The 21,115-nt window shown below is 40.6% G+C and overlaps 1 protein-coding gene across 2 annotated transcripts in view; it reads left to right on the forward strand.

The window, feature by feature from the left end:
• The window catches only part of CA10 (carbonic anhydrase 10), a 176,773-nt gene that overhangs the window by 150,005 nt on the left and 5,653 nt on the right, over nt 1–21,115 (forward strand). For both annotated transcript variants that reach the window (XM_071573875.1, XM_071573876.1), the window contains 2 exons: nt 16,379–16,474; nt 18,121–18,193. In XM_071573875.1, the coding sequence (XP_071429976.1) occupies nt 16,379–16,474; nt 18,121–18,193 (169 nt within the window). The remainder of the gene's footprint in view (nt 1–16,378; nt 16,475–18,120; nt 18,194–21,115) is intronic.

Raw genomic sequence — 21,115 nt, forward strand, 5'->3', positions numbered from 1 at the left:
ACTAAACCATGTTATTTCTGGCTGCCTTTTCATTCCCTTTTCAGGGAATGCTGGGAGGTTGCAGAGGTACAGTTTTCATTTAGCATGAATGGAATTGTCTTGACCTTCCTTCATCACTGTGGACCTTTCCTGGCAGGCACCACCTCCCAGAAAGTCAAAATACTTTAAATTTGAGATATTTCATTTTAACCATCCTAAGTAATTTCAATAAAGACCAGGTAGGAAATACTTCTAAATTTTGTTTTCTTTAGGCAAAATTGTGGTAGATAATGGATTAGGATATTTTACAAACAATAAAGGGAAGCAAATTCAATTCTGTTATCATTTCAGAAGCGTGTCTTTCTAAAATTATTACAAATTAGAACAGTTTCTCAGGCATAGCTACCCTTAAAATAGCATGTGAGTGATAACAGCCACAACAGCATCAGTGCTAACACTGTGCAGAATTAGAATTGACAAGGTTATACCACATTTATTCCAAGTTCATTTTCTTTCAATTTATCTTTTAGTATCTCACTTTTATCTGCCTGCATTCTTATCTCTGTATAAACCAAGTGAACATTTCTGCATACACCTGCCAGGATTTGGTGTTTTAAAACTCAGTAGAAATTAATTCATTACATTCAGCTGCTTTTCTGTGCTTTGGTTGGGTTTTTTTTAATCCAACTGCCATGGAAACATTTTGTAAGTGACAATTTGCCATAGGCACATTAGAAAAGTACCATATACAAGTTATTACTCTGGAAGTTCTATCAAAGGCAAAGAGAGTTCTGGATTTTAGCTAGAAAAGGCAAGTCCATTACTGTGCATCTCTTCCCATCATCTCAAACTTTATTTACTCTTTCTTATCAAACTGTGAACATGCTCCTGCCATCCAGTCCCTGGAAATTCTGCTAATAACAGAACCAGTTGGCAACACAGCCTTAATCTGCTTAACCCTCAGTGTAGGACTGGCCAGAAACAGCAGTCACACTCTCTGAAATGTGAAATTCCTATGAATAAAAGAAATTATTTTTTTTTTTAGTTTTTCAAGCCATGTTCAAGGTGACCAGTACACATTTGGCATATTTTGTTACATAAATTTTTGCTCTTTTCATCTCTAGCAATTTCTTTTCCATTTCTTCTGACAATCAAAGCAGAGAGTGATCAAGGCCTGAGCTATCAGTCCTCTCCAGCACCTCCAACCCAGGCTGATGCTTTGAGGTGTCCCTCCAAAGCCCAGCAGGCAGGTGTGGTCCTGAGAGGACATTATTTTCCATGCTCGTCCAGGAACTAATCCTACAGCATCCCTGGCAGCAGGAGCTCAGCCACCCAATTCTCATTACCCACTGCCTTTTTTGCTCCCTGCCATGTAAGGCTGGAATACCCAGCTGAGGTTGTGCAGACAAAAGTTTCTTCCTCCTGCTCCAATCCATCAAACTCTGAGAACTTGCACTGCACTAAAATTCATGACATAAAGCATTCGAGGAGCATGGCTCAAACTGGGGTTCTGCTCAGATTCTCCAGAAGAAAAAACCTTTCTTCTTTATTTTTGTTTGTTTTTTGAAAGAGCAGAAAAGCTCATGGTAATGTGCATAAATGATGAATTTACGTATTTGCCTGAAATAAGGAATTCTGATTCACAGAAGGATAAAAGACTTCTTAGTACTAAATGTACTACTGTCAAGTGCTCTAGAAGGCAGGTCAGTGTTCATTGCTTGCTTTCTTCACATAAAAGATAGGGAAGGGTCAATAAAATAGCACAAAAACATGCTACCAATAAAAACATAATTAAAAATATATAAAGTATTAACAGAACAATCCACCATGGGTGAAACCCGCAGCCCTCTCTGCACACATTCCTCTGGCAGGACGTGCCTGTACTTCAAAGACAAAAACTAATAATCAAAGAGACAGACAGAGCTCTGGTCCCAGTTCTGCATGTTGTGAAATTACTTTGTGGCTTTGAGGTTTGTGGACTGCTCTAAAGAGTATTGTGGCATTGACCTGTGGAGCCAGTTTTGCTCAAAATACAAATTACTACACCAAGATTGCTCCAGTTATTCTAGACTTTGGCAAATATTGTTCCATTTTTCCCTTCAGAGCAGCGAGATATTTCCAGTGAGGTGGCTCCTGGACAAGCCTGGGAAAATGGTTCTGCTGAGGTTTAAAGAGCACAGTCCATCCCTGACACTTCCTGCTCTAGGCAGGGTTAGTGCCATAAAAGAGGCATCAGAGAGGGAGAGTTCCGTGCCCACCCAAGGCTGTGCGTTACAGCCCAACCCTGGGAGTTGTGGTTTAAGTTGGAGTTCTCTGTGGGAGTCTTAAAGCTCATGGGACCCAGATTGTCCCTTTGGCACTCTGTGTGTACCCACAAACATGACTTTATTCACACCCAGCCCTGCTGAGGGAGGGACATCTCACAACCAGCTGGTTACTGAAGGTCAGAGGGATGGAGGCACCAGCTCTGCAGCCTCTTGGCTACACCACAAGACCAACTGGCAGGAAATCAGGGACGTTTCTGATAGTCTCTGGTTGTCTTACAGAAAAATTTCTTTGAAATCAACTTCCCTCCACGAGGTACTTTGGTTTTGACATATAAGCACTTTCCAGCAAAACCCTGTTTCAGCAAAAATAAAAAAAATCCCAACTAGTTCTGCTTCTGATCAGTGTAAGGCCTTATTCTGTGTGAAGCCCAAGGGTGTGTTCAGTTAAGAGGATTTGCACTGTTTGATTTACAGCTGAGAGCCTCCCCATCTACTGTTCCTAAGTCACAAAAGGCACAATAGAGGAGCTGTTCTTCCTCCTGACTAGTAGAGCCTTTCCCTGGGGCAGTTAATTAGAAAGAAAAAAAAATCACCCTTATTCTTCCCGATTCTAATGAATGTCAGTCTGTTCTATTCTCATAGGATTTTCTTTTAGAAATCCAGGAAAATGATGAAAGGAAAAATGGCAGGGTAAAAAAAAAACCTCTCCAAAAGCCTTTTTCCTGTGGCCTATTTGAGAATACATCCCTGTTTTTTTAGATATGTTCAGTACTGAAGATGAACACTTCAAAGAAAGTTGGAAATCTTTTGTTAGAATTTTGAGCTCTCAGGCAGCACATTCAGGGTCTATCCCCACAAATCTTCATCTGCATTAACAACCCCATGGAAATAAGTGAAACCATGGCCATGCTGACAACTGTAAAGTTGGGGGGTGTTTATAGTGCAGTTGTTGCTGTCAGGAGCACAATACTGAGGGTCACAATACAAGAAAAACAGGATGCTATCCCTAGGATTTAAAATATTTAATCCATCTCAATTTAAACTGTGATCTCCACTGTGAGTTTATGTATGAACTTCATTTTTCCTTATTTGATGTACACAAGCTAATACGACACTATCAAGTGCTAGAAACTGCTAATACTGTAGAAATTACCAAGAGAATAGAATGAAAAGAGAATTTTTAAGAGGACAGAGGCCTCTTTCCTAGCACAGAACTCCACATCAGTTCTGTGGTGCCATCTGTCTTTCAAATGATCTTGTAAACTCATCAGTATTTTGGTTGTGATCATCAAACAATCTTTGGGCAGCTTGAAGTTGATCAATTTTACCTGTGTCCTGCTAGATGGCATTCCTTATTTTGTGCTCTGAAAGTGGCAGCTTATAACTCAAAGTGAATGACCATTATTAAATCTAAAGATGTACATCATTTAAAATAAAAATAAATTTAAAGAATGGAGAATTCTAGAAAACCATCACAGAGCTGAAAATCTGCCCTTTAATGTTTGTGAAGAGGAAAATAAAAGTGCAGTGAAGAGCTGGAAGAGACCATCTGTCTCCTTTTAGTGTGTTTTGTTTAGAGTTGGGCCTGAACCAAAAACCCAACTGAGGCATGTCCAGCGTTTGGAAGCCGTCACGTCCTGGTCCCCTTGGACACCCCGAGCTGCTGCTCACAGCAGGCACTAATGACACCCCTTGGAGTGCTTTGGGCTTGGCAGCAATTAGCACGTTGCCCATTAACTATCAATTATCTTGCAGGGTAATTATTTTGCTGGTTTTACAACTGGGGAGGCTGAGACAGAGGGGCTGAGTGAACTGCAGTCATGACAACAGACCACGAGATCTCATGGTGTTTACAGAGACCCAGAAATTCTGGCCACCTCAGCTCTCAGAACCCAGTCCTAGTGGCACATGGACACCTTAAACAGGCAGGGCTGGTCACTGCTGCTGCTGCAGCCAAAGGACACTCCCTGTACATGCCAGAACACCCAGCATTGTCAGGGGACAGTCATGAACCTCCCCCTGGGTGGACACAAAGCTCTGCCATCCAGAAAACCTTCTACAGTCTAGAACTGACCTTGCCTCCACCCAGCTACCTTTTAAAGTTTCAACTATGGAAGAGGCAGAGTAAAACAACGCCATAGAGAGAAGACTGTAGTATAATAAATATGCCAAATAAATCTCAAATTTCTTCTGAACTGCAGCAGGGCTGTAAGCATTGGCAATATTAAAAATCAATGAAGCGGTGAAAATAATTTGCAAGATGTATCTTCAAAGTTCATGGAATGCTGATAGGGGAAATATCTCTTAAAATGTCTCTAAATGTATAGTAATTTTTCTTTGCATGTATAGCCTCAGATTTACTGAGCCATTTAATTATTTTGACAGTATTTGAGATGTTGATTGATCCTTTCCAGGAGATCTCTAAGTGGACAACTGTCTATCAAATTGCTGCTAGTGAAGCAAATAGAGTGATCCTTACTGTGCACAGGATTCATCTCTATACCTTACTTACCCCACTCATCTGTGGGCAAGTTTCTACAAATCCAACTACACTCTGGTAACAATGACATGCTTGCCTTGTAACTTTAATTCCTCTTGAAAATCTAATTAACAGCAGTGACACTATAGGCAAAAATAAAAGAGCCACATGGAGCTGTGGGAACCCCTCCAGCTGCAGACACTAAAACTATTGCCCATGACCTGAGAAAGAACAACACAGCCTTAGTAATCTGAAGTCTGTGACCTGCTGCAGTGCATCAGCATTCAAGTTTTTGGGCCAACTGTTCTCAAGTGGTCAGCACAGTGAGAGCTACAATATATGTGTGTGTATGCCTGTATAAATATATGTGAGATAAAACCAGCAGCAAGTGGATACTGAGGTGGTTTGAATGAACAATCCACTATTAATAGTTGGTTAGGTGAAAATATTTTCCTTTGTTGCCTAAGAAGCTGTCTTTGGTGTTTTGATTCAGGAAAAATGTTCCTCCTCCTCCTATTCTGAAGCAATGGGAGCAGCTCCTCCCTTAGATGGATTGCACTGAGGTCTCCCTTGCCTTTATTGCTGAAAGAAGCTTTCCCCCTCTCCCCGTTTGTTAAGAGCAGAGGAACCCGAAGGAAATGAGTGTCTGAGGAGCTGGCAGAGCCCCAGCTCTGGTTGCTGCCTTTGATCTGTTTGCCTCACTGACTGCAGAGGAGTTTGTTCCTCATTGCCACCTCTCTGTGCTCTGAAGTTTTGTCTGTACTGAGATGAGAGCTTGTTTCAGGAATACAGATGGGCCTGTGTGGTCAAAGGCACTTATGCTGATCACAGTTCCTGGAAGGTACAAGCAGATGCTGCAGAAGTCGTTGGCAATTGAGGATTCCTTACCATCCCTCACATACCATTAGTCTCATCTACTCTGCCAACCTGTAATCCAACCTCAGCCAAAGGGACTGTAGTGTTTTATCTGGGTCTTTTCAATTAATAGCTGCTACATTGTCAAATTAGATCTATTCCTATCCATTGCAAAATTGTTTATTCATCAGACCTTCGATTGGCCAACAGTGTAAATATGATGGATAAAACTGCACAAACCTGCGAGCAAACTACTCTGATATTGTCAGCCTGTATAACTTGTGCCTGTCCCACCCATGAAACTCTTGATGTCAGGAGGATTTGTGATGGTCACCACATGCCAGGCCCCAACTCCAAGGTGTTCCTCTACTACTGAAGTGTAGAAAAATACGTTGACAAATATGTTCTGTTTTGTTGTTCCTTACTAAAAATTAGAAGTTCTGGCTAATACAGTAAGAACATCACATCATTAATCCAAAGTAGTACTTTCACATCCCCACTTAGACTATGAGCAGATTAACCCTGTGTCTGTTCTCCCAGTTCTCTTCTGTGATAGAGGCAGTTCTTATGTTGTCTTTTTTTTTTCAAAAGAGTACATATATATCTGTAGTGCTTCAGATAACACAGAATAAACTTTGCTAAAAAATTACAGAATGTAGAAGTTCAGTGCTCCAAAACAGGGAAATGGGAGCAGAAAAGCTGTTTGTGCATCCAGTAGTTTTCTTACCCATACAGTCTTTTTTTGCCTCCCTCTCTGCTGTCTCATCTGATCTGCCACAGAGATCAAACAGGGTGAATCAAACAAGTCAAAGTAATTCAGAAGGCTGGGAGTTTTTCAGCCACAGCATCAATTCTGCTGAATTGCAACATCACTCCTTACGTTGTATACTAATGCTGTTCTCTTTGTATGATTAAATAGGGGAACATTTTTTAAACACAGTTAATGAAACATTTGGGTTTGGCGTTTCTGAAATTTATTGATTCTAATTATGCAGCAACAAAGCTAAAAATAAGAATGCAAAGACATGGTTTATCTGTACAAAGAAAAGGTGAGACACTGCAACCTGCCAGAGCATCTGAACTTACTCTGCTTTCAGAAACACATGCGAGAGCAACCTGTGACATCTCAGAGAGATGCAGACAGCAAAGCAGCAGCACTGCCCTTTCCTTCCCACTGTGACAGCCCCTTGAAAAAGCAGCAGTCTGGTCTCAGACATACATTCATAACCTCTGAACACCACAGCGACAGGAAAGGAGGGTGTATTTAAGGAGCGTTTTCCTTCTCGAGGAAATGCACAGCGAGGGAGGGAACAGCTGGAGAGCTGTGCTAACCTTGGAAGAATGACAGATTTTAAGTGACAAGAAGAAACAGGTCAGAAAAGGACAGGGGAGAGGTTTGGTGCTCATAAAAACAAATGGCTCTGGATATGAGCAAGGAAAACTACATGGACTTAGGTGGCACAGGCATCATTATAGGACAGTCTGGTTTCGCAGGGAGCCCAGCCCATGCTGGGCACAGACATCCATGAGCATGGGTTTCATTTTATCTTTTCATCTTGCTGGTACTGCCCAGAGTTCACAGGGGCTACTGGAACAAAATTTAAGTATATTAAATGAAGGTGGGCAAGCTCAGTTCTGCAAGGAAATACAGACTGACTTGATGAAACAACTGAGTTTAGCTGAAATTACAGGGGAAAAGGCAGACAAATTGAAATTTGGACTGGAGCACAAGAGCCAACAGCAACTTTATATAATGTGTTTGGAGATGTAATGCCCTGAAGTACCAACAAATGCATTTTTACATCTCATCCTGAGAGTCTTACAGATTTTTTTCTGGAAATGTCCTAAAAATCTCAACCTTGATGTTCAAACTCACGATTGTTTTGAGCAAACCTATTTCCCTGGTGAGTTGCCCTCTTTTCTTCTGCAGCAAATTTCTTCTACTTGACTCCCAGTTCTGCACAAAGTGATTTATCAGAGAGATTGCATTTTTTTCCCCTTCTGGAAAGTGTCAGTTTCTGAGCAAGATCAAATAACCTCCTGCGCTCCAGTATTGACTAATTTTAATTATTAAAACGTTTCTCCCAGGAAAAACTCTTCATGCTGTTTGCTGAGAAACCAGCAATTTTTAATAGAATTCAGGGACTTCTTAAGGAGATCAGGGAACACTGGAGAGGGAATTCTGACTTTATACTGGGCTCACAGTTCTATAACATTTCTTTAGAAGTAGGAAGAAGTAGTTTATTCCTTTGCCTTCTTTCTGTGTCTCTCTTTAATCTTGTGATAATGGGCTTTGCAAAGGCTACAGAAACAGCAGCACATAATTTGTTATGCAGTAAAAACTAAGTTGTATACATTTCAATGAATTATAAAGCTAAACACATACTTTGCATATATACTACACTTATTAAAATCAGAAATCAATGTTTTATTAGGAATCACTTTAGTGATACACAATCCCATGGACATAATTTCATATGGAATCCTTTCCTCTCACCAGCCCAGCAAATTGACGTTGTGAAAGTGTCAGTGACAAAAAATAACAGCTACATTCACAGATGAATTTCTCACAGTTAAGTTCTCAGGTTTTTGCATCATTGACAAATAATTAGATGTTTTAGCAAGGTAATAGGATAATTACACTGTTGCTTCATAACTCAAAAGCTAAAGACAACACTACCTGTACTTAAAGTCTGGCACAGCTTTGCCTACAGATGCTGCAAACCAGCCTATCTCAGCACCACAACAAATTGTTTACTGCAGCATAATGAAATGAAACACATGCTTAATGATGTAAGCTTGACAAAGTAATAAAGTTATAGAGAGAGTCAACATTATCTTCAATTAGGTGTCTACTTTGGGTGAAGAATTCTTAGCATTACAGTTCAAAGAGCTGGATTTTTATCTGCAGTAATTTTCAGCTCCATTTCATCTGTGCACTAAGAGAAAGGTTCTTTTTCACTGTGCAAAAGCCATACCAGAGGATATGGCACATAACAAAGAAATTAAATAAAGGAAGAGGTGGCAGGCACAACATTAGGACTAACTGAGGAAACCACAGCTGGGAGAATTTGTGAATAGTGATTTCATGGGGGGGAAATAAGGCAAAACCCACAGGAGACATAGTTTGTTTTAAGTCATCGTTCGCCATTCCAGTCCCTGTGCACCGACAGTCATAAATATCTGCATGATTTTATGAGTTTGGCATGAATTCAAAGCAACCCACAGTGTTTGCCACAGCCCAGAGTGACAGCCACACTGGAGACACAGCCCTGAGTGCCTGGGGAGAGCAGGACTCACCACCGACTCCTAGAAACATCATCATCCTCCAAGGGGGGTCTGGCAGGTGGCAGTGGCTGTCGGGGTGGGACAGGGACAGGCACCACGTCCTGCTCTGCCTGCCCCCCTCACTTGGCACAGAGTCATTGAGGTTGGAAAGGACCTCTGAGCCCATCGAGTCCAACCTTTGCCTGTCCGTGAAATGGCACCATCAGTACCACCACCAAAGGACCCAGTGCTGCAATGAGGCAAAGTTACAAGCTGGTACTTTAGGAGCTGCAGCTGGGGTGACCAGGGACAGGACAGGGAATGGCTGGAGCTGTGCCAGGGCAGGGTTGGGTTGGATATCAGAAAAAGGCTCTTCCCCCAGAGGATGGTGGGCACTGAACAGGCTCCTCAGGGCAGTAGGCACCGCCCCAAGGCTGACAGAGTTCCAGGAGTGTTTGGATGATGCTCTAGGGCACAGAGTGTGACTTTTGGGGCTGGTCCTGTGCAAGGCTGAGGGTTGGATTTGCTGATCCTTGTGGGTCCCTTCCAGCTCAGCATGTTCTGTGATCCTGTACCTCTCACAATGCCCCACTTCACTCAGACATTGTTACTGCCCCATGGAAGCCACACTGCACATCCCCCTGAGCTGGCATTTCAGGAGTGCCAATGGGAGCTGGAAGCAGCAAGAAAGGAACGTGTGGTTTTTCCCCTGGCGATCAGGCATGTTCTCAAGGCCAAGCCCTTTGCCAAGCAGGGTAAGGAGCTGCTTTCCCAGCCTGACTGAGGCCAGGCTTTCTGCCAACAGAAAATAGTTTACTACATGGACAAAACAAATTTCAAAGACTTATAATTGAATCATTGCCCACATCCACCTCTTCTATTTGCAGACTGCCCAGGAAACTAAAGACTTCTTCAGGAATTAAGCATTTTAGAGCATGGCACATTCCCTGATTTTCTTTCATTAAGGGAAAATATCTCTTTGGCATTTCAGGTATTTCCCTTCCAGTATTTTCAGCATTTCAGCTACATAAATTAACCTGCAAATGAATACAGACTGTGTTTTCTACTGGGAAAAAAAAGCTTTGACTTCTGTTGTCTGATACAGAAAGTCTGCTGATCCAAAATGCAAATGTGACTTTACTGCTGCCCTTCACCACCATCACAACCACGTACTGCATTTGTTGGGCAGTGTTTGCCAATGCCTTGCTTTCTTTCACCAAAAGTCTTCAGAGAGATCTGAAGGGCTTATTTTGTAGAGATAACTGGCTTAGTTATGGCTTCTAAGTGTGAGTTACCTTCCCTGCTGAGTAAAATGCCACTCGAGTCATTCAGAAACAAGAGAATTTTATAGTTGTCTGCCTTAAGCTGTGCTATCTCACTCCTAGACAATCCATGTCCTCTTGTTTTGTCTGTGCTTGTTTTTTCTCAACCTCAACTATTAAACTACAAGTTTAAAACTGTCTCTTCTGCAATTTACATAAACAGCAAAAGGCAGTTGCAAGAACAAATGGGATGAGGCCCAGATCAACAACTAGATGTTCACTAGACTAAATTCTCTTAACTTTTTGTGCTCATTCTTTTATTCATTGGCCTGTGATGTTTCTCTGTCTGCTCTTGCCCATCATTCCCACCCTTTGAACAGAAATGGAGCTTCAGATGGTATTTTGGCAAGGCAGGCTGAGAGCTGTGGTGGCATCATGTGTCAGCAGAGAAGGTTTGAACTGCTGATACCTCTCCACTGGTGACCTTGTCCGTGTGTCCTTTGGGCTCAGCATCTCAGGGCAACCAAGTGAACTACAGAAATAGCATCAATTGCTACTTCTCCACATTTTTGATTTGCAGAAACCCTTTGCTGCTGCTTTCTGGACTGATTGCTAAAGGAACACAGAATTCACCCAGAAATTCAGAGCATCATTATATAACTGAATCTACCAAATGGAGCATTTATACTGAGTTCATCATCATGGTGTCTGAGCATCTGGTGTATTTAAAATGGGACAACAATTTAAATGCAGTGTTTAGTCAGAAAATCCTGCATGGATCCAGAAATGATGATAGACTCATCTAATAGTGGTTTTTTCCTGCATTACCCCTATTCTCTTTAAGATGCAACTTTTGTAGATGACTGACTGGGTCAGTGCCAAATTACAGCTTGCAATGAAATTTTGCATCAGCCAAGACATAATCAACATTAGGCATTTGAGTCTAAAACTTCATTTTGATGCTCACACAAAGTGAATTGCAGAGCAGTGTCATTTATTTCTGTTTACCCAGCCCTGGCTCATCTGCTAACCATGACTGACAGGAGTGGTGACTGGCAGGGCAGTCAGAAACCCCCACGTTTGGAGCCACCAGCTGCAGCAGCACTGCCCTGTCAGGAACTCCCCGAGCCCCTCAGCACCCAGCATGGCAGGCACAGCTGGGCACCTCTGGGGCCCAATGTGGAGTTCTCCTTCCTTGCATTCCCCACTGTTTGGATGAGAGTACAAATGATTGTGACATTTCCAGCGGTGTTTGGATGGCAGGAATCCATCACCCTTCGCTTTTATTTTATCAGCCTATCATTTACTTAATTTTTGGTCACAGCACAAAGGTGAGAGTCCTAATAGCAAATTCTGAGACATGCACAGCCAATCTGACCTCTTCAGCCAGTAATGTGGCCTTTTTACTGCAGTCCTGTGCCTGCTTACGAGAAACATCAAGTTTTAAATATTATCTAAACTGGTCTTGTTTCCTACTTGCAAATGACTCCATGTAAGACTTAGAAAAAGAAATTAATATATAAAAATATTAAATACATTTCATTTGGGTCCTATTTTTCTATTTTCTAGCTGCAATGGTTGCATATAAACAAGGAATAAGTATGTTTTGCTCTGTTAGAGCCTCATCAGTGTAAGATACCAGGTCAGCAGCCAAAAGAGAATCTAGAGATAACTATTTTAAACATAAAGCAAGTTACAGCAGATCCTTTTTTTTAGTCTGTATTTTTAAGACCTGGAATACACACGGAAAGTAACCCAGTGTTCATTACTTCCCAGGGAACCCTGGTAGGTTTTTGTTACCAGCTGGTCTAATGGAGTGTGAGGCACCATTTGTAGTTTCAGTGCTAATTCCTAACATACCATTATTTTTAGTAAAGTAGATTTTGCAGCCAAGTGTAGTTAACCCCTGACTGCATTGCCACTTTACTGCATGATCATTATTGCATTTTCCTGCACAGCTGTCTGCTCAGAAGCAGGAGAAAACTGAGTTCTTTCCATGAATTCTGAGTCTTATTAAGTAAAAAAAGAGCTATAATCTCTTTTTTATTTCTCTAGAATACAATTCCTGGCATATTGCTATAAATGTGGATGACAAGCCTTACTATTAAACCAGTAGTTTATACACATTGCTTTTAAATCACAAAATAACTGTCAAAAGCAGTAAAAAAACTCAAAAATAAACAAAACACAAAGCATGTTTGTCAGCAACAGCCTAAATAACCTTGGTTTTAATAGAACATTAAAGAGATTCAGATGGAAAATTATTTCAAACAATGGTAGTTTTTTCATTTCTCCGTAGTTTAATACAACAAGCTAATTTTAACCAATTGTTATCTTCAAACCACAGTAGTCTGCTAAAATGCCAAGTGAACTGCTGCCAGTGTAGGTGGTCATGTACAATTTATGTCACCCATTTCCCAACAGGGTGAGAGCAGCTCATTGCTGTGGGTTTGTGCAGAAAGAGTAACAGGCAGGGAGATCTCAGGATTAATTAACCAGGGGGTGGGGCAGATCACCCTGTCAAATCCCAACATTTCCTGGCAGAGTACCCTGGGCACAGCAGAGGGTGGGTTTGTTCCTCAAGGACTATGACTGACAAAGGGGAGTTTCCCTGCCCAGTGTCTGCTCTCCCAGCTGGTCCTGTGACTTGCCATGAAGCAGGAGGGACATCTCATTTCATTTCATTTAGGACAAACATAAATAAACTCTGCCAGTCACACACACTGCCCAGGTCTCATACCTGTTCAAAGCCACTAAATTAACACCATCAATAACCCTTAGGTCACAACCTTACTGTTCTTTCCAAAGGGTTTTACAAGACCTGTAAGACCAACTATATTTTAACACTGGAATAGCAACTGTTGTTATGAATGGCTTTTAACTCTGTAAAATTATTTTCCTCACTGGACCCCCACCATGCAGAAACTACATTTCTTTTGCTGTTTTTATTAAACTTTGGAAAAACAAAACTATGTAATTTTTTTTTCCTTAACGAGATCTTAGAAACTCCTTACAAGCACTCTGAATCAAAACAAACATTTAACTTGTCTTCTTGAGTGATTTCATGTGCTTTTGTTCCCTGCTGTGCTGGAAACATTGTGCTTGTTCTCAATCAGGTATCCCAACAGTTTATCAGGTAGCACAGCATAATACAAATATTATGGTTACAGATGAGCTGTTCCCTGCTGCCATTTACTTCATGCTTTACCTCCCTTGTCATTTACAAATCAAAATGTTTATGCACTCAATTATAACACTTCAAGTGAGAATAAAGGGTATTCTATTGCTCCCAAGAGGGCTGTGGAAACATTTGTGTGTGAAGTATTGTGATACTCTGAATTCCCTGTTTCATTTCACTGCATGTCTTGCTGCAGCAGAACTTGTGACAGTGATCTGAGATTTATAAAAGGGTTACTCAAGCACATGAGGTTGGAGTTCTGTAATTCAGAGGGTCTTGGCCCAAGTTAAAAAATTGCTGAAAGGAGTCCCTGGAGTTTTTGGCACCAATCACCATCAACAGAGAAGTCACTCCTATTGCTTAGCCAGAGCCTTGGTCAAATGCCACACAGCAAACATCCCCCTCCTAACTCTGCCCAAGGATGCACATTCCACCTGGGTGAAGGATCAAGAGAAGCAGCAACACTCATGGTGCACAAAAACCAGTGCAACCAGTTTGATACTGGGAGGACAGGGCTGAGCTTTACCAAAGCACAGGCAAAGAACAGGTTCTTACCATTATAAACACACATGTTGGGAAAGGGAATTAGGTGTTTTCCCACAGGGGTCAGAACTTGAGCCATAATCTCAGCCTATCTATATTATTTTGGCCCAAAGACAGAGCCTGCCAGGCTGTCAGCAACTCCTGCTGACATCCCAACACCTCCACATGTGGCTGCTCCTGGTCCAATGCACATTCTTGGGTGATGGAACCAGGGGACATTCCGGTTTTTCATCAGCTAAAAGAGAGTAATTAATCTGAATTCTCTCCTTCTTCCTGAAAAACAGAACTTTTGTAGCTGGAGGAAAACAAAAGGCTCTCAGTTGTTCTGTGGCAAATTAATCTTAAAGGGGGAATCTTCCAAAGAAAATCAATAGCTTATAACAAGATTCTGTATTGTGTTTGAGCCCTGAAACTCAAACAACACTCAAAGGGTACTTTCAGCATTCCAAGTCTGCTCTGGGTTGTGCTTTGCTTTTAATACAATGTCATCATTTGAAAAGTGAGATTTTCACATATGACCAACTTAGTTATGTGTGGCTTCACCTACATGGAAGACTCCAGTAATATTTTATACAGACTATAAGCTTACAGGTATTTCAAGCAACTTAAAGAAATTATTGCTGAAAGAAGGAATTGAACAGGGAATTACATTTTTTATCCTGTAGTGTTCTGTATTTAAGACATTATGCTTATTCCTACCTTTCTAAATAAGCTGTTCCATGTAAGAAACTTTGAAAATAATATCTCCTTACATGGTCAAGGTTCTTTTAAAAAAAAGACAAACCTAATGAATGTAACCATGGTGCCATGGAAACAGCTTTAAAATTAATTTGGCTGCAGGGAGGAAGGATACAACTCTGAGACACAGAAAGGGGCAGGTTTGGGAAGAAAAAAAAGTCTCCATTCAGCACTGGGATCTTTGAGACAAATACCCTGTATGTGATTATATATATTTAAAGGGGTTTATTTCCATAGGTCTCATCAGTAAAAATGAGAGTTTGATACTGACCTATAGGTGGGAGGAGAATTTGTTCCTTGTTTTTACCCATTCCTGCTCTCAGCATTTTGGTTTCTTAAATAAAATGAGTTTATCTAATTCATTGTTATTCTGGGACTTTGAGCAGAAGGAATTCTAGTCTAAAGTGGATTTCATCACTTACTTCCTTGATAATTCACAAGTTGGTTGCTCGAGTGAAGAGTTGTACATAAAAAGAAAAATGTGTTCCTAAGCCTAAAAATTTCAGTGTGCACTGTGCCCAGCCCTGGGATGGTATCAGAGTTCAGTGGTACCACAAATGATGACTAATAAGCCTTATAACCCCTGTGTCCTGTAGAGCAAATGCTCTCTTTAGTTCTTCCCAAGACCTTCATTTGTCCTGCTTTCTGGCTGTCAGAATTTAGTGCAGAACCCCATTGGCTCCTTTGACATTTTTATTTCTTTGTTTTCATTCCAGTTTGGTTTGTTTGCTTGCCTTAAAAATGCAGTTCAGTGGACTGTTAAAGGCCACCCAGTAGTTCCCAGGTGAGACAGGGCAAAAGTTACTGAAATTAACTCATTATAGCATTAATTTTGATCTGTATCTTATTTTTTTGGCCTGTCTACTGGTAGCTGTAAATAGCAAAGCTGCTCAACAAAGATCTTCTGAGCAGACCTGATTTTTGATTATAAACAGCAGGCTGGTGCAATTCTGACAATGCCAGAACAAGGACCTGCCTTCTCTAATTGACAGCTGAACACTAAGAAAGAGATCCTTGGGCTAAATAAAGCTGAATAGACTTTGGACTATTTAGAAGTACTTAACTGCCTGTTAAATTCATAGAAATTCATCTTTTAAAAAAAAAAAACAAAAAAGGCTACAAATTGCAATGTAATTGGTAAAAGTGATTGGCAAATCTAGTACCGTGGTTCTGGGTAAGACATTTAAATATCCAGAGAGAGAGAGATGAACTGTACCTTCATAATTGAAAAGTTCCAGCAAATCATAAAACAGAAAAGCAGAGGGGAAGCTGTCGGAGCTAAGGAGGAGCTGATAAACAATAATACAGGAAGGGCCTGACTGTAGGAGCCTCTATAACCAACTTTGTAAAATCTGGGGCCATGAATATCAGTGTTTTGAATTTTGCAAGGGCTGTTTTTAACAGTTCCAAACCCATATCCCCATATGTTTCTTCAAATATTTCAACCTCTGACTCCTCTGTGTTTGGCTTGAGGTGAAAAATGGAGATTATTGGGTGCCCGTGGCAAGTGCTGTTGGAACAGGGAAATGATGTCAACCCCTGCAGTGCAATTCATAACTGGATGGGGGTAAATTCACTCCCTGGCAATTTAGAAGGAAACATGCTGGTGCTGTGCCAGTTGGAGCCAGATGGTGACTGAAATTATTAAAATCAGGCGTGCTGCAAATGTCTGAAAAATTGCCCTGCTCCCAAATGCCCTCGGCATGGATGGGATCCCAGACAAAGCAGGGATGGGTGGAGGGTGTTCTCAGGCAATCATGGTGTGATTTGCTCCTGGTTAATCACAATCTTTGGCTTCACTGTTCTCCAGGTTCAGCTGATCCACTATAACCACGAGCTGTACACAAATGTCACAGAAGCTGCAAAGAGCCCTAATGGCTTGGTGGTAGTTTCCATATTTATGAAAGTAAGTATTCAGTATTATTGATTCCTAACATGGAGACAGGAGATTTCCTTTCCCTGAACTGTAAATCTGGGAATTAGGATCCTCATGATACTCCAGCAATGCCTAAAAGTTCTGATCTGGAATCCAGAGACAGCAACATCCTAAACTGAGTTAACCATCTCCTCTCCAAAGCATTTACAATGTGAGGGAAATTAAAAGGGATAAGGGAGCAGGGGAAAAATTATCACATCATAAACATCACTCATAACACTTTAATGGCTCTGACAAAAGTCACTAGCTCTGCAGATGTAGTGTTTCTTCATGAAATGTTATTCAATCAGGTAGAAGGAAATCTCTCCTAGCAGGGTGAGGCCCTGAGGAGGAGGGGGGTTTGCTCTTTGGAAACCTGCTAATGTTTCAAAGTCAGCAAAATCAGCTTTTCTCACACTGTTACTTAAAACGTCTTAAACTATCAAAACTGAAAGAACATTAAAAGTATAACTTTTAATATCTTCCATTTCACAGAGCTAGAAAGACATATTTTGTCATATTGTAGTCTCCATCCTGTTGCATTCAAGACACAGATCTATAACTTACAGTGATCTAGCACTGAACACAAGACTTTACTCAAACCTTTCCAATTACATTAGAAAAACCTTTTCTCTCATTTTGTATGAAGAATGTTCTCCCCCTCTAAATGTTGTTAATATTCTGCCATTATGTGTCTGTTTCCTCAGTCTAAAAAAATCATGTATTTCTGAATAATGTTTCATCCAGAAATAAATACCTTCCATCAGGACACCTTACACATTGGACATCTCTTACTTCCCTTTAGTACTCTAATCCCATTTCAGAAAGTTCCTGACAAAACAACCTCAGAATTAAAATATGCATTTCACAGAGTATATTGAATAATTAGATATGAAGAGGCAATTTTCCAACATGTCTAATATTTTTTAAAGATATTTAGACTACCTTTTCTTTATTTAATCCAAAATGTATTGTATTATGACCCAACAATGTGACTTGAATTTATGAAAAGGGGAAAAACTGAAGCAAGGTTTCAAGTTAGCCTGGAAAAGAGAAGACAGAGGGAATCTTGTCCATGTCTAGAAGTATCCAAAGGAGGATCAGAGGACAGACCAGGCTCTGTTTGGTGCTGCTGAGCACCAGGACAAGAGGAAAGAGGCAGAAACTGATGGACAAGAAGCTCCACCTGAACATGAAGTGTTCCTTCCTATGTTACCCATGTGTAAAACATGGATGCTTTGATTTCCAATCAAAACAGCGTGCTGCAAGAAAGTGATATTTCTCAATAAATAGAAAAATAATAAATACTGTATGGAAATCCTGCCTAATTACATCAACATCTGCAAAGGCATCAAAGTTGTTGGAGAAGAAACCTGTGCTCATGGTTATATCCTGGCATCGATTTCTATTCACACTGTTCTCCCATCCTTATTTTTTTGGATACAAACTTTCTGTCAAGCTTTCTTAGAAAAAAAACTAAGTAATTATTTCCACTTCCCAAAGCAGTGGGGAGAAAAGGCAGAAGCAATTTGGTGGAGTGTCAGGAGTGAGCGTGTGTGTGCACACAGAGCAGCTGCAGTTCTGGGAGGGAAATGTTGGTGAGAAGGTTTTGACTTTGTTCATTTTCTCTCCTGTAGGTATCTGAATCATCAAACCCATTCCTAAATCGTATGCTTAACAGAGACACCATAACGAGAATAACGTATAAAAGTAAGTTTCTTTCCATTTGTTGTAGCAAACACCTGCATGTTTCAGGAGCAGGTGACATCTCTGGTGATCCACTGAAACAGAAGGCACTTCATGTGCACATGTTCCAAGCTGGCACAGCCACCAACTCTGTAGGATAAACCCAGGAATGTGAAAAATCTATTAGGGCATCACTTTATCAAGTGAATTCTGAACTTCAAACACTGTTTTATGTCTGAACCAGCAATAGACTAATGAAATTATGTTTGATACATACATACACTGTATTCCCACAGGATACTCAGGACAAACTGTTGGCCATGAAAGGGACATGCAGAGCAGCTTGGATCATATTAAATCATGTCAAGATCTTGCATCATTAACTGTGGAGTTAGTATTCATCAGTGTTTCTGTACAGGACAGTTGTTATATTCCTATTCAGCTATTGCAGCACTTAATGGATATAGAAAGAGGTTGTTGACACAGCTTGTGTACTTGTTGTATTCATATTTGGAAACCCTTTAACTGTTGATGCCCAATAATTCCATGTTAGCATATTGACCTTGTGGATCTCTAGAGCTTAATTAAGATAGTCTAGGGAAAGTAAATGAAAAATACATCTGTCTCAAAGCAACAAATTAAACATCTTCATCCTGAAAACCTCACTCCCTTTGTCAAAGATTCACTTGAACCAAGCTGCCAGGAAGTTCAATGATGCCAGAATTTAACTTTTAGAAAGTACTCAGCAAACTGAAAAAACTGATAGTTCCTTGTCCTCTGCTACAACACACACACACCTTTCATCCCACTGATGTTTCTCTGATTTTACCTGGCAGTTAACAAATCTTGTTACATCTTTGGTCCAAATAAGAGACTTCTATAATGATAAAACTCAGTTCTCCACAATACCCATGGAAAGGAAGTCAACTGAGGGTTGTCCTCAGAGCATTTTTTCCAGATTGTTCCAGCAGTATGAAGTCTCATCTTCTCTGCATGGAAGCAGGAGATTAACCACAGTTTTAAACTGCCTGCCTTGATTCCTTGCAAAACCACAGCACTCCTGTCCTGTAAGAGCTTCCTGCCTGCCAGTGCTGCTGCAGCATCCTGGAGACAAGAAGTTACTGTGCTTTTTCCAGCTCTTTCACTCACAAATTCTGTATTCCCAGCCTTGTCTGGGTACCAGCCAGAAATTGTCTGACTGTACCACTGCAGAAGGTGCTTTTCCCAGCATACATTTGTACACTGCACTTCCAAGAGGGCTCTCCTCCTCTCTGGAGCTGTCTGCATCCTCCAACCTTTTATTGCTGTTTCATCTCCTTAGAAGGAAAATGTGATCCCAATCACACCTAATTTGGGTTTACTAAATGAAATTTTGCATGAAGATGAACACGTAACAGAGGCTGCAAAATCATTGATTAACTCTTTTAATTTTTAACCACTGTTTTTGCTAACAAGTTTGTCTATTCAAATGAAATGCTTGGTAGACTCAGTGCACATAATATTCTGCAGGGCACTGGGTTACCTACTGTAGTAACACGTATTGACTGGGAATTTTTAGTGTAAATTGGGAACACGAGAGTGTTATTGAAAGTAATTTTGCAGTTGTCTTGCGTGATGGATTAGAGCATCATTGCTGAAAACTAATTTTACCCCTTACATTGCAAGGATTTCTAGTCTGCCTTTAGCAGCTGGAGTTTTTTAGGTTGTGCTTGAGGGGTCCACTCCTCAAGTCAATACTCAGCACGGTGCTGACAAAATGAGCAGACCCAGCGTGCTCAACAGGAGCATGGAGGGAATGGTAAGTGGAGCATTGGTTCAGTCAGGACAGTTTATAACATAAATAAAGGACTTTTTTTTTAAATTCAGCAACAAAATTAAGAGCTATCTCTGCTGCTGCATGAAATTTCCACAGGCAAAATGCATTAAAAGGGAAATTTCTACTCTTAGATATTAATGGCTACAATGAAACAAAGTGGACCCCAAGGAGTTTTCAAGCTGATTTTTAAATGCTTACTTTATTCTGTTATTGCAGCCCAAAGAATCTTCTGTGAGCTGGTTGAAACAAGGGTTCTTTCAAGCATGCTTTAGTCAGAAGCTATGTGAAAACCTCTAAAGAAAAACTGCTTTATTATTGCTCTTTGTGTGCCATTAGAGGGGATAAGTTGGCTTTCTTTCTTTGTGCTACATGAGCTTTCACCCAGTGTTTGCTTAACATTGGAAACAAGGTAACATTTCAGATTCCCGAAATTCCATATGAAAATTTGGGCTTGTCATTCTTCACCAAAATACTGCCACATGTTCAGCTAGGCAGAAAAGCCATAAAATTCTGAATTTCCTCAGGTTCAGTCTTAGTTATTTTATAGATACTATACAAGTGAATAAAGTATTCTGATTTTAAGAGATGATCCTGAGAATTCTTAAGATGCAGATTTCTGGAAAAAAACATCTGGAAAAATAAAAGAATATCAACTTCTCCAGATTCATATTTCAGTGTGTTCTCTGCAGCTCCTGTCACAAGCAGTAAAGGCTCAGCACTCTCCGAGCAGATCCCCAAGGGATACCCCTTGGGTGTTCCAAGTGACTCCCTGTCAGCCCAGCTCCAAGAGGCTTATGAAGGCTGGTGAGCAGGGAAACTGCTTCAGGATTGAAAAGCTGAGCATCTCTGCATTCCTTATCCTGTCCATCTAACCTTTGCTGCATTATGAAGATATGAACTTCAAATTTCCCTTTATTCAGTAAACAATATATTCTCTGTAAATAGGATTGTTTTAAGGAGAACATACACAGAATTTGCTGACCCCACACGCCTATTACAAACCCAGGGATAAAAGGATTTCCATCATTTGCTAAGTAAATTGTCAGAGTCAAGGCCTTGGTGTAAATGAATACAAAAACTAATGAAATCTCATTTGTATAGAGAACAGTTCATGAGTTCAGAAATCACCC

This window comes from Pithys albifrons, chromosome 19 (genome assembly GCF_047495875.1).
Source record: "Pithys albifrons albifrons isolate INPA30051 chromosome 19, PitAlb_v1, whole genome shotgun sequence".
In the NCBI taxonomy this organism is placed as follows: Eukaryota; Metazoa; Chordata; class Aves; order Passeriformes; family Thamnophilidae; genus Pithys; species Pithys albifrons.